This window comes from Protopterus annectens, chromosome 1.part1 (genome assembly GCF_019279795.1).
Source record: "Protopterus annectens isolate FY-2018-M chromosome 1.part1, PAN1.0, whole genome shotgun sequence".
Taxonomy (NCBI): domain Eukaryota; kingdom Metazoa; phylum Chordata; order Ceratodontiformes; family Protopteridae; genus Protopterus; species Protopterus annectens.
Window position 1 is genome coordinate 1,169,851,638 of NC_056726.1, and position 15,060 is coordinate 1,169,866,697.

The following is a 15,060-nucleotide window of genomic DNA, read 5'->3' on the forward strand; positions in this document are numbered from 1 at the left end:
ATCTTTGTTAGAAGAAGAAAAGTATTACAGTGCAATGTGCAGCGTGATTTGAAACCTAAAGAAAATGATGCATTTGTGATATATAATAAAACATTTTAACTACTGATTCATTCACTTATATGCTGGTAGCTGAATACCTTTGTGAAGAGCAGAGGCTATTCTTGATGTAACCAAAGAGTCAGTTTCACCATAAGGAACAGAGACAATTTTCCACAGTAGGTCACACATCACTACTTTAAGTGATCCTCAATCTGATGGTCTGAACAATGTAATGGATCCTTCACGAAAATATATATGGAGCAAACTACCAGCAAAAATGGAATGGATGTAAAAAAACAATGCAATGCACTATAATAAATGCACAGTTTACATGAGCAGGGACAGGTTATGCAGGAGTTATCACAGAATACTGCACATCTGATTTCTTAGTTATATAACTGCATTGTTACTTTGATTTTCACATGCTCTTCTTTTGCAATTAGGTTTCAGCTTGAGGGCACTAACATCAATTACTGCCAGGAAGATGGAAACTGGAAGTACCCAGAACCAACATGTCAAAGTAAGAACAAAAAGTATCAACAATGATGTGAGATCTAGACATGGGTTTCCTGAATCTAAGTGTGGGATTAGGAATTTTGAGTTACTCCAATGTAAACATCCTGGGCAGGTCCACTACAGGTGACCAAATGAAAATCATTTGCAGAGCAATCTAATCAGATTCTCTTCCCTATATATCCATTGTTCACTGAAAGCTGGCTGAGCTGGGTATGGGGCTCTGTACCCCACCATGTGTGGGAGCTCCGTCATTGATCCTATTACTCATAACAACTCTGAAGTTATTCCACTTCTGTATTCGCAAGTGACTGTTGTATTCAACAAGGAGGATGAGGTGAATCATTCCGCAGCCCGGGTTCACTTCTGTCATCCATCCTGCTCACATCATGCAATTTTTTGTAGTTGTTTGCATGTTTTTTTAGTGTTGAACAATAAGGCTATGTATGATCTGTAGAAGATGGAAAAATGGCAGCACTTTTGCTTGAATGCCCCTTGAGAAAACAAATTGCCATAGCTGGTGTTTGAACAGTTAAGAAAATATTTTTCAAGGGGGATGCCACTTAAACCCAACATGCAGAAAGCTAAATCATTGCACACCCTACATAATATAATCAATACTGAATTCACTGCAGCTCAAGGGTAGTATACATTCCTTGTGACTGTGGCATCTGTTAAAAAATGGATTTTTCACCAAGGTGTCATTAGGACATAGCTGAGCAAAAGACAATCTTCTCTCTCCTGTTATGACATCGTAAAGCATCAGAGGTTGAATAGTTTCACTGTTACTGTTGTTTTCAACAGGGGAAGGAACTCTAAAAAGAAAGAAAAATTAAGCACTGAAATGGTAACATAACAGAAATGCAATACATGGGATTAGCACTCAATGTGATTTCCAATTTTTTTACATGATGTCGTGGTATGACATCATCTGTTGCCACTTCACTCAATTCAGTGGCACTGGCTTACCTTCTTTAGTAGTCATGCATGACGGTTGCACGTCTTCTCTCATGCAACTCATCTCTCTCTCTTGGCTGGATGTTTCAGTTTCTTCTTGCCTTTCTCCTGTGTCTCCCAAATCATCTTCACCAAATAAATTATGCTTTTCTTCACATATGATTAAGCAACCATAATCTGCTGCCCTTGACCTTCGCTGCCATTACAGCTATGCTGGCTTCTGCTTGGAGATCATTATTTCTTTATCTGTCCCATTATGTGCATCCTACCACCCACCTCAGGCCCTCTATCCCTGTCACCTCTAGCTTCCTCAACTGTTCAGAATTCAGTGCTCAGATATGTACTGAATGGTGTACTGCAAGCCTGAGCTTTGTTGCACTGACTGAAAGAACTCAAGTAGTACCGCTGAGTCAGCATATGTAATGGAAGTTTACCCATCAAAACAATAGTATCCAATGGCCCAAGACTAAATAGAAAAAGACCGTAAATGCATGTCTGGCAATTAGTGCAGTGGGTACAGGGTACAGTTTCTGATTCCTTCCACCTTCATTTGCCTAATATGTGACTATGAGAAAGCACTTATCCAGGTCTACTACAAGTCCTCATGCCCTAGTAACTTGCAGCATACTTGCTCACTGCCACTTGCTCTAATTGGCAAGGGCCCCAACTCCCAATAGCCCAGTTTTGGGTAGCTACCAAGCCCTCTCACCATCCAAGCCTACTGCTCTGCATAGCCTTACCAAAACCCAAATTCTAAATCTAAAACTCTTAAGTTCTCGGCCTTATCCATAGCATTCCCCTCCCCTCCCAAGCCCTAAATTCCCCAAATTTAAAACTCCCATTCTGCTCCTTACACATAAACTCCCCAGTTTCTCCCTAACTCTAAACTCCACACCTACACCTTAAACCTAAAACATCCCCTTCCTGAGCTAACTCTCCCTGTCGATTGCTGCCTGAAGCCCTAAACTGAACCTCCACCCCCTCCCACTCCCTTCCCACAGCTACTGGACTGACCTTGCTTGAACATGGCTACTGTGTTCACGTGAGGTGCAGTATCTCCACTCTCCGCACAGAGATGACGCACACCACCCAAAGATGTCTTCCAGTTCAAGGGCAAGTGGATAGCTATGCAACCTATAGGTCACCTGAGTCCATGGCTGTGAAGTAGTTGTCTTCAAGTGACTGGGACTCAGCTGCTTGGAGTAGACCCAAACTTAACTAAACAGTGTTTCATAGTCATCCCTGAAAAGGGACAGTTGTGCTCAGTGGGCTTACCAAGTCAACAAATCAGTAAAATAGAAAATGTGTTATGTACCTCAGCTAGAACTATGTTACAGTATGCCACTCAAAATATCACTATCATATTTCAGGCCCAAAGGTAATGCATCGTAAGACAGTGACAGGATGCAATGTTGCAAAGTACCATTGTCATCACTTTCTGACTTTAGCATTTTATCAGTGCACATAGTTACAATGTGTTAGTTCTTGGTTCTACAGTGTAGCAGACAGCCCATATGTGATAGATTAGTGGACCAAGAATATGCTACCATCATAGCTCTCAACCTTCCTTCTCCAAAATGAGGAACACTAGCCCTCATACTGTGGAACAAATGGAGAAAATGTGGAACACAAACTAATGGCTTACAAACAATTTCAACTAGGAAGGTCATAGAATGGTCAAAATATGCTGGTGTTATTTATAAAAAGATCTTTAAATGAATTTATATGATTAATTTCTATTTACCATGGGTGTTACTATTAACAAAACACTGAGTGTTAGAAATTCTCCACTCTCAGTGAAGGTTAGTGAACTTGAGACTGGCTAAAGGTTATAATTTTTTATTTATTTATTTTATTTGAACTTGAACTACTGAATCGGCTTCAATTTAACCAACTTACCATAGCCCATAAAGTCCTCAATGACCCTAACAAAACTCCAGTACTCTCCAACCTTATAATTCCCTATACAAAATCTCAATACCTCTAATAAACTATTAGTTAGCATAAACAAGTCCAACAACATGGCAGGTGACTCTCTTTTCAAACACAGTTGGCAAAAACTGGAACCTTCTACCTAGTGAACTTACATTACTTCCTTCCCTACCCCTCTTCAAACAAAAACTCAAATTATTCCTTAGAACACACTGGCTATGCCCTTGTAATAACCCTGACTAGAATTTCATAGGTTCATAGGTTGGTACTAGGCTATCGGCCCTAAGGCCTATGCAATCCTAGCCATAACAATTCCCTGGAAATTTTTCCCACAATATTTACTTCTCTGGGCCATTGTCTAGCAGGGTGACTTTCCTATCTCCCATCCAATCATCAAGGTTCCTTTTGAAGAGGGCCAATGAGGTGCTCTGCTTGACATGTATGGGCAGTCTATTCCAGAGTATGGGGAGTCTCTGGGTCAGGAACCTATCCCTCCAGCATGTTTTGTTCATTGTGATGATAAGGTTTAGATCCCTGGAGTGTGTGTCTCTGAGGGATTGGGATTTCTTTAAGTGGAGCATGTTCAACAGCTCAGGGTTTGACATGGCCTTGTATGTTAAGCAGAGATCACCTTTGAGTAGACAATATGCCACAGAGTATAGCTGGAGTTTCTTTAGACGGTCAGCATATGGCATCGGCTTTAGGCCTGTGATTCTTTTAGTGAGGTATTTCTTTGGCCTTTCCAGCTGTTGCAGATGTCTTGTGAGGTACATACCAAATGGGGCATTATACTCTATAATCGGTCTAATGAGGGATGAGTACAGTGGGACAATGACCTCCTTTTTTCTGGATGAAAAGCCCTTAGTGATGAGGTGTGCCACGTAGAAGGATTTCCTGACTTTTGTGGTGATGTGGTTATCGAAAGTGAGACCACTGTCCACTTGTGTCCCTAAGTCTCTCATCACACTTTCAATGTTTAGTGTCCTGCCACCTATGTGGTAGTTCATGGGTACATGTTTTTTTCCAGAGGGGATGACTATACATTTCTTGGCATTAAGCTTGAGCCCATGGCTCTGGCACCAGGCATCTGTTTCTGTAAGGCCCTTTTGTAGAATATCCACATAATTTGGGGATTCAGTAATGGCTCCCAGTTTGCAGTCATCTGCAAACTTTGTTAGCCAGAGTCCCTTAGTGTTGGCCTGTACTTCAGAGAAGTAGATGCCAAACAAGAGTGGTCCCAGGACTGAACCCTGAGGTACTGCAATTGTCACTTGTCTGGAGCTGGATTTGGACTCAGCTACTTTTACAGTTTGGGTTCTGTCAGTAAGCCAGTTGGCAACCCATCAAGTGACGTAAGAATTTATACCCAGCTTAGTAAGTTTATCTATGATTCCAGAGTGGAGGATGGTGTCGAAGGCCTTGACGAGGTCCAGACAGGCTTTGTGGACCTCCTTACCCTCATTCACAGCTATGGAGACTGATTTGAAGAAGTCAATCAGATTCTGGAGACAAGATCGGCCCCTCACAAACCCAAACTGGGTGGGGTCCAGTGTCTGGAGGTTGCCAATGTCTTTGTTTATAAGTTCCATGATAATGCGTTCCATGCCCTTGCAGATCAGGCTTGTCAGACTGATGGAACGGTAGTTCCCGGGATCCAAGGTGGATCCTCCCTTGTGGAGTGGGATAACTGTAGCTGTGCACCACTCAGTGGGCACGAAGCCTGAGGTGAGGCTATGATTAAACATGACACTTAGGTGGGGTGCCAGTTCATGTTGTAGTCCATGTAGTACACAGCCTGGGGTGTCATCTGGTCCCATGGATGCTGTATTCTTAGCTTTGGAGAGTGCTGTTTCTACCTGTGTGGCTGTGATTATCGGAATTTGGCAATCTTTTGGTATTGAGATGGGCCCTTTACGGGGTGAGAGGGGAGTGAAGTTGGCACTAAATCGATCTGCCAGGATATTGGCAATATCCTTGGGATCAGTATATTTAATGCCATCCTGTTGTAGCTCAGAGCAGATCTGAACATTGCCATTTAGATTCTTGACATAACTATAGAATGCCTTGTGGTTGTCTTTGGAATCTTTGGCAATTTTATTTTCATAACTAGCTTTTGAGGATTTTATGAGGGATCTCAGCTTCTTACTGAGGCTGGTGAGGGAGTTTTTTGCATCCTGGGATTTTCCTCTTTTCTGCAACAGTTTCTTCCTTCTGTTGTATAGTTTGTTTATAGCAGGGGACCACCAGATTGGCTTCCTTTTTTTGGAGAAGAGCATCTTGGTTCTATTTGGGATGGCACGATTCATGCATGAGTGGATGTGCTTGTACAATGTCTTATTGTAGGATTCTGCAGTCGAACTTCCAGATCCCATCTGCATGGGTGTTGTGAAGTTTGTCACTTCTGACTTCAGTAGCATGAAGTTGGTTTTGGGGAAGTTTTTTAAGGAGGTGGGGGTGGGATGTGGATGTCAAGGGTGATTTGCTTATGGTCAGACCTGACCAATGAGAGGGTGGCCACTGGTGTGGAGCATCTATCTCCCATGTTGGTACCTCTGTTTCTACCACTTCCCAGTGTCTACTCAAATCTAGACAATATTGTTTAACAGAAATGAAAAGAGAACCGTCAAACTACTGTAACATTTAAGCATTTTACTCCTCTGAAGATTCATGTCCTATTTTCTGTTTTTTGTCATTTTATGATCAATACAATGTATTAGATATAACTGCTATTTACTATTTTATTGTAATCTAATACCTAGTTACTTATTATTTTGTTAGCTATTTAATGTAATCTTTAACCTTGTTATAACTGTGGTGAAAATAGACATATATCCAGTTAGACTAGTCCGGTCAACAAATGTAAAATAAAATAAATAATAAATAAAATCAGTTAAAAAAATTCCTAACACCGAATGTGTGAAAGACCCTTTCAATGTAGAACTCTGAGAAAAATAAACTTTTTAAGACCCAAATGAGGAACGTTCCTCATGATGAGGTATGGCTACCACCATGGTGTGAAGCAAGCTTCTAATGTCATAAGTAGCAGCTGCTGTGCACTACAACACACATCAAAATAAATAAATAAATATTTGTGTGCAGCAAGTTTGGAGTACACAGTGTAAACACCCGAAGTTTAAAAGGGTTTGGGGGAGAGACTATCATTAAAAGTGACTGAAGCATGGCCTCATGATAAATGGCAAATGGAAAAAAAGTGATTATATATAACATGATAGTGCAGAAAAACTGGAAACAGAGAGCTAAACCAGGGGTGTCCACAAGTACTAAGTACTAGTTCAACAAAACTGTGTCCTACTTATGACATGTTATTATTTGTGTGCACCCCCATACTCCCACCTATCTTATTTTTGCTTGTAATGAACCAGTTACATTGGTTATATTTATTTATCATTCCATTTACACTTTGAGAGTTGGACATGCACAGTGTGTGAGATCAGTCCTGTGGAATCAGCTCATTGCTGTAGTTAATAAGTCAGAAATTAAAATAAATTAATAAAAACAAGTAAAACGTGATTACGTTCCAGGAAAAAATGTCAGGTACATTAGGGTTGCAGTAATTGATCTGTGCAATTTGCCAAAAGCATTAAACCTGGTGTATTAGACAGTCTTAATAGTAAAGAACAGCTTAAAAAATACTTCAAGGTGTTACTTAAAATATTGGATTGAATTTTTACTGTTAACAAAACACTGAGTGTTAGAAATTCTCCACTCTCAGTGAAGGTTAGTGAACTTGAGACTGGCTAAAGGTTATAAATTAATTTCTTCAGTCCTGAGTCAGAAACAAATTATCAGGTCTAACAAAAACTGCATTATATGCATTTGAATTACAAAAATTAAGGTGTATTACTGTGATAATAACCAACAGCCTCACAGTGCTTGGTTCTCTGTTCATTTCTTAGCTGAATCCCTGCTGTTTTCATGTCTAACCTGTGTCTACATAGTTTTTTTTTTTTTGCATGGTTACTGAGTTCATCCAACATCCCAAAGACATGCAGACAGATAAAGTGAAGATCCTGGAAAGTGTGTGTGTGTGTGTGTGTGTGTGTGTGTGTGTGTGTGTGTGTGTGTGTGTGTGTGTGTGTGTGTGTGTGTGTGAATATGTGTGTGAGTATTTATGTATACAGTGATGAACTAAATCCTGTCAGGGGCTAATGCCCATTGCTAGCCAGGAGAAGCTTCAGGTAATAGAAAATGAGTGAATGAAAGGAGGATGTCATAGGTTCATAGGTAAGTACTAGGCTATCTGCCCGAGGACATCCATAAGCCTAGCCAGAATGTGTTGGCTTTCACAGCCCCCTTAATTTAGTTCCCTGTGCCTCTGTCCAGCAGAGCCATTAGTTCCCTGTGCCTCTGTTCAGCAGAGCCACTGCAGTGATCCCCGGGGTAAATTTTCTGTTTCCCAGCCACTTGTCAAGGTTTCTCTTGAAGAGTGTTAGTGAGTGGCCCGGCCTAATGTACATTGGAATCCTGTTCCAAAGCATGGGGAGTCTCTGGGACAGGAATCTATCCCTCCAGCACGTCCTATTTATCATTGTGGAAAGGTTTAGATTCCCTAGAGCATGTGGCTCTTGGGGTTTTTTTTTTCAGTTGATGCATGTCCATCAATTCTGGGTTGGACATGGCCTTGTATGTCAGGCAGGGATCACCTCTGAGTAAGCGGTATGCAACCGATTATAGCTGGAGTTTCTTCAGTCGGGCTGCATAGGGCATCTTTTTGAGGCCAATAATCCTCTTGGTGAGGTACATCTGTCATCTTTCCAGCTGTTGCAGGTGTCTTGTAAGGTACATCCCAAATGGGGCATTGTACTCTATGATGGGTCTGATGAGTGATGAGTAGAGGGGCACAATAACCACTTGTATTCTAGATGCGAACCCTTTTGTGATTAGGTGGGCCACATAGAAGGATTTTCTAACCACCTTGGCAATATGATTCTCAAAGGAGAGATTACTATCTACTTAGGTCCTCAGATCCCTTATTACATTTTCTGTATTTAGGGGACTACCACGTACGTGGCAGTTCGTGGGTACTTTGCTTTTTCTAAAGGGGATGACTATGCACTTTTTGGTATTTAGCTTGAGGCCATGAACTTGACACCAGGTATCCGTCTCAGTGAGACCCTTCTGGAGGAAGTCTGTATCAGCCGGAGAGTCAGTTATGGCCCCCGGTTTGCAGTCGTCTGTGAACCTGGTCAGTCATAGTCCTCCTTTGCTTGCATGTACCTCTGAGAAGTTTATACCAAACAGGAGGGGTCCCAGGACTGAGCCCTGGGGGACACCACTTGTAACCGGTTTAGAGTCAGACCTAGAGCCTGCAACTCTCACCATGTGGGTTCTATCCGTGAGCCAATTGGCAACCCATTTCATGACGTAGGGGTTTATGTTCAGGCTCTTGAGTTTGTCTATAATACCAGAATGGGGAATGGTATCAAAAGCCTTTGTGAGGTCTAGGTATGCTGTGTGGACCTCCTTTCCCTCGTCTAAATCCTTGGTAACTGTCTCAAAGAAGTCCACCAGGTTTAGGAGGCATGATCTGCCCTTAACAAAGCCAAACTGGGTAGGGTCCAATGTTTGGAGGTTCCCAATGTCTCTGTTAATAAGTTCCATGATGATGCACTCCATAGCCTTGCAGACCAGGCTAGTCAGGCTTATAGGGCGATAGTTTCTGGAGTCCATTGTGGCTCCAAATTTGTGGAGCAAGATAACAGTTGCTGTGCACCACTCTATGGGTATGTAGCCTGTAGAGAGGCTGAGTTTGAACAGTGTGTTTAGGTGAGGGGTTAGTTCATTTTGGAGCTCGTGTAAGACACAGCCTGGGACACCGTCCGGTCCCATTGAAGCTGTGTTTTTGGCTTTGAATAGGGCTGTTTTAACCTGTGTGTCAGTGATTGCCATACACACAAGGCAATACTGAGAAATGGAAAAAGGAAATTCCTAGAATTCCTCTCTGTCTTTATGACAGGCTTTGCAAAGCTCCTGTAAATAAGCCCTTTTTGAATGAGTGCACCAATATTTGCATATACATAGCATATGATGTGACCAGTGAATAACGCACCTGTCTAGCACTGCAGGGAGACACACTGTTTGCCACAGGTCAGATAATTGAGCTTCAGAACATTGAACCTGGAAGACCATTGGTATCTGTCATGGTGAAGAAGAATAAGAAAAGGAATATTACGATTTCCTCATTTCCGTCTCCAGTATTTTGTGATCTCATTCGGTATATGTATATATGGGATATCAGAGCTTGTCCCCACATCAGGGGGTGCGGGAAGGGGTTGAACTTTACAAAACAAAAGTTTTGTGTTTTTCAGCCATTGGAGTATCCATGCAAACCTCCAAAGGCTTTGGCTGTTTATGGCTCAAATAATCACACACTAATTAAAAAATAAATGGTTATTCATAGTGGTCTAAGCATCTCAGCTTTCTTATTTGCAGTTGATTTGTATCCCTCCCTTCACCTATGTGAAAAGTTGTTACTACTCTGCTGTCTCCTGCCATGTGTTCTAGAACTAGCACTGGAGAATATTGTCTTCTTATCTTCCCTCTAAGTGTACTGGACATTCTGCCATTTGACTAAAGGTTATGCATTCTCCACCTGCTCTCTGCTTTCATCAAAGACTTGTCTTCCACTCCTATTGTGTACAACCACATTTGTTATGGTCTGCTAGCTTGCCTCCATCTCGAACTGGTGTCATGTTGATCTACTGATATACACTGAATGCAGTTTGGTATTAAAAATAGCAAAAAAACCCCAAAGCTGTTTTTTTTGTAGGGGGACAAGTCACTTTGCATTCCACTTATGAGGGTGGACCCCCAAGTTATATATACCAATTTCAAGGTCGCACAACATTTGGGAAAACTGCAACATCCCTAAACGCCAAAAGTGGTTCAGCTAATTTTCTACTATTGAACAACGTATCCTTTAAATGTGTTCTGTAGGTGGTCAGGTTCCCCTCTAGTTCACACAAACTCAGCCTTTATTACTTTTCTTTCAATTTTTGCCATAAGTCTACTGGATGTCTTCATATATAGGCTTTAGAACTATGTACAGTCTCCCATGAGTGACTTTGCAGGTGTTGCCAACATTGGAATAATAAACTCAGACCCAAACACGGCATCAACTGTGGTTATCTGACTAAGAGTTCCTCCTCACAATGTTCATAGGTTCATAGGTAGGTACTAGGCTATCGGCCCAAGGGCCTAACTAAGCCTAGCCAACAAGGTTCCCTGGCTTACACCACCTAAGAAAAAAAGTTATTTTCCTGTTGTGCCCCTGTCAAGCAGAGCCACAGAAGTAATCCCCGAGGTGTATTTCCAATTTCCCATCCACTCATCAAAATTTTTCTTGAAGAGTGCTAATGAGGAACTTTGCTTGACATAGATGGGTAGCTTGTTCCAGAGTATGGGAAGTCTCTGGGACAGGAATCTATCCCTCCAGCATGTCCTGTTTATTGTGGTGACATGGTTTAGGTCCCTAGAGCATGTAGCTCGGACGGACTGGGATTTCTTTAGGTGTAGCATGTCTAACAGCTCTGGGTTTGACATAGCTTTATATGTTAGGCAGACATCACCTCGGAGTAGGCAATATGCTATGGAGTAAAGCTGGGTTTTTTTGAGATGGTCAGTGTACGGCATCTTTTTGAGGCCAGTAATCCTCTCTGTGAGGTACTTCTGTGGCCTTTCCGCCTGCTGCAGATGTTTTGTGAGGTATATTCCAAAAGGGGAGTTGTGCTCTATAATGGGTCTAATGAGTGTCGAGTAGAGGGGAACAATAACCTTGTTTTTCCTGGATGAGAACCCTTTTGTGATGAGGTGTGCAACATAGAAGGATTTCCTGACTACTGTGGGGATGTGATTATCAAAGGAGAGACTACTGTCCACCTGAGACCCAAGGTTTCTTATCACACATTCGGCATTAAGTAGACTGCCGCCTATGTGGTAGTTCATGGGTACAGAGTTTTTACCAAAGGGGAGGACAATGCACTTTTTTGCACTGAGCTTGAGACCATGGCTCTGACAACAGGCATCTGTCTCAGTGAGGCCCTTCTGTAGGATGTTCACATCATCTGGGGACTTGACTATGGCTCCTAGTTTGCAGTCATCTGCAGTCTTCATTAGCCAAATTCCTTCTGTGTTAGCCTGTACTTCAGAGAAGTAGATACCAAACAGGAGCGATCCCAGGATTGAACCCTGTGGTACTCCACTTGTCTCTGGTTTGAAGTCAGATTTGGAGTCTGCAACTTTTACAGTGTGGGTTCTGTCAGTGAGCCAGTTGGCAACCCATCTTGTGATGTAGGGATTTATACCTAGTTTAGTGAGTTTAGCTATAATTCCAGAAAGGGGGATGGTGTCAAAAGCCTTGACGAGGTCAAGATAGGCTGTGTGAACCACCTTACCCTCGTCTACGGCTTTGGTGACTGCCTCAAAGAAGTCGATCAGGTTCAGGAGGCATGATCTGCCTTTCACAAACCCGAACTGGGTGGGGTCTAGAGTTTGGAGGCTACCAGTGTCTTTGTTTATGAGTTCCATGATGATACATTCCATGGCCTTACAGACCAGGCTCGTCAGGCTAATAGGGTGATAGTTCCTGGGATCAGTGCTGGCTCCCCCTTTGTGTAGTAGGACAACTATTGCAGTGTGCCATTCAGTGGGTACAAAGACTGACATGAGGCTTTGACTGAACATAGTTCTGAGGTGGGGAGCCAGTTCATTCTGAAGTTCATGTAAAACACAGCCTGGGATGTTGTCCGGTCCCAAGGATGCTGTGTTTTTGGCTTTAGAGAGTGCAGCTTTTACCTGCATAGTTGTGATTACAGGGACTATGCATTCTTCCTGTATAGATATGGCCCCTTTAGGGGGTGAGAGGGGGGTAAAGTTAGCACTGAACCGATCTGCCAGGATGTTGGCAATATCAGTTGGTTCTGTAATTTTAATGCCGTTGTGCTGTAACTCAGGGCATATCTGGGTGTTGCCACTGAGATTCTTGACATAGCTATAGAATGCTTTGTGGTTGTCCCTAGAATCAGTGGCAAGTTTAGTTTTGTAGCTAGCTTTGGAGGATCTTATAAGGGATCTCAGCTTCTTACTGAGGCTGACCAGAGAGTTCCTCCACTCATGGGATTTTACTCTCTTTTGCAACAGTTTCTTCCTTCTGTTGTAGAGTTTGTTTATGGCAGGGGCCCACCAGATTGGCTTCTTTTTTTCAGAGGATAGCATCTTGGTTCTGTTTGGGATAGCATGATCCATGCAGTCATATAAGTGCATTCATCTACAGTCCAAAGGTTCAGTTTTGCTCTCTAGCAAAATATTTTTACATCTTCTTGTACTGATCTCTATCCACCACTTTACAGAGAAATGCGAGGACATGACCAGATCGACATTAGGATTCACCATTCTCACACAAGGGCACTAACATAATGCCAATCAGTGAAAAACTGGCCTTTTTCACACCTTGGTTCTTTCATAAATATATACCTAGACACACACACACACGCACACGCACACGCACGCACACATGCACACATGCACACGCACACGCACACGCACACACACATGCACACACATAATATATCTGTATAGCTATCTAGAGAGAGAGTGCTAGCTAGCCTAGCTACATGCATACGTTTATTTATCAGGAAAATATGAGAGGGAGAGAGCACATTTTCAGTGGAGGCCTGGGGAGAAGCACTCCAGACACAACTTTGGAATGTTGGAGGAAACTGGAGCACCGGAGGAAACTCAAACAAGCACAGGGAGGACATGCAGACTACAGACAGAAGACATCGCAGCTGAGAATTGAAACCAGAGAACCTGTTGCTATAAGAAGACAATGCTAAGCACTGTAACACTGCATCACCACAGCATAATAAATATATAGATAGCTAGATAATAATATAGATATATCTCTATCTACACACACACACGCACACACTTTTGTAGGACAAAAAAAAAAAACATATATAAATATATGTGTGTGTGTGTGTGTGTGTGTGTCGAAGTGCATGTAGTGAAACAATTCCATTCGCACTTTCAACATTATTTTTGCAGTTCACTACTGCATTTTGTGTAACATGACATTTTTGCAGGGGGTCAAGCCCTCCACACCCCCTGCAAATTATATATTCCAACTCTGAGATCGCACTACAGTGGGGAAAAGGGTAATTTCCTGATTCCCACTTTACCGTGATCTGTAGTCATAACGTCTATCACATATGTGCGAATGCACAGTGGCATTTGCTACACTGAGCACTCCCAGTATTGCATGTTGGCAATACTAAAATCAACCAAATGAGATTTGAAATTCCAGATCTATATTAGGAGATTGAACGTTTTGGTGAACAAATACCTAAACATCAATCTTTTAATATCGAACCTAAGAATATCAAACCTCCCAGGGAAACACGCACGTCGGCCAGTAAAAAAAAAAAAAAAAAAACTTTACATCCAAATACCCCCCCCCCAACTAAATATACCAACTCTGAGATCACTCAACAGTATGGAAATGGCAAAATCTGGCGGACAGCCAAGGGAAAGCTTTCCCTGCATTAAATCAGCCATTCGCCATTTTTTGCTTTCGAGATAAGAAGATTAATATTTAGGTGTTCGATCACCTAAACATTCAATCTTCAAATATAGACCCGAAATTCCCATTTTCGCCAAACATTCACTCTTCATTGTCATAGTATATATATATATATATATATATATATATATATATATATATATATATATATATATGAGTCTGGTTCATTTCATCGAAAGCACATTTCACCAAATTTTATTTCAGCAAGACCAAATCCCCAAAAGCACAAATTGCCAAAAATTCATTTAGCTGAATTTCATTTCACCAAAAACAGTAGTGGCAGTGTGTATGCCTTTTTCTCCACTGTGGTGCAATCCTGGAGTTAGACTATATGGTTGGGGAGTGTGGCGGGCATAGCCCCCACCTAGCTATTTTATTCTATGCAGTTTCTCTTAAGAGGGTAAGTAAGTACTTTTAATCAGACTAGATGGAGGGCTATGCCACCCACAACCCCCAATGTTGGGGCTGTACCCTCCACACACCCCCAGCTATATATTCTAACTCCAGGATCGCACTACAGTGGGGAAAAAGGCATATATACTGATACTACTATTTTTGGTGAAATGGAATTCGGCAAAATGAGTTTTCGATGAAATGTGCTTTTGGCAATTTGGTCTTTGTGATATGACAGTCGGCGAAATGTGTTTTCAGCAAAATTAACCATATATATATATATATATATATATATATATATATATATATATAGGTCTACTTCACATGACTGAAATTTCATTTGACTGACTTTCATTTGACTGAGAGCAAAATACCTAATTTTCAAAATAGTGAAAACTCACTTGACTGAAACTCATAATACTGAAACCTTACAATGTTAAATTTCAAAATACTAACTTGTAAACCACAGACATGCACACTTACAACACCAATGACTAACTCTTTCCAGAACTTAAAAACTCTTAACAGAAACTGGATGATATAAAACCAAACTAGGTGGGGGGGTACACCCCCACACGTCCCCTAACTATATATACTAACTCCAGGATTGCACTACAGTGGGGAAA

At 41.7% G+C, this 15,060-nt stretch overlaps 1 protein-coding gene across 2 annotated transcripts in view; it reads left to right on the forward strand.

Annotated features, from left to right (window-relative positions):
• LOC122809180 (beta-2-glycoprotein 1-like) overlaps positions 1-15,060 on the forward strand; it is a 235,783-nt gene that overhangs the window by 175,161 nt on the left and 45,562 nt on the right. For both annotated transcript variants that reach the window (XM_044080486.1, XM_044080494.1), the window contains exon 7: positions 483-559. In XM_044080486.1, coding sequence (XP_043936421.1) covers positions 483-559 — 77 coding nt within the window. The remainder of the gene's footprint in view (positions 1-482; positions 560-15,060) is intronic.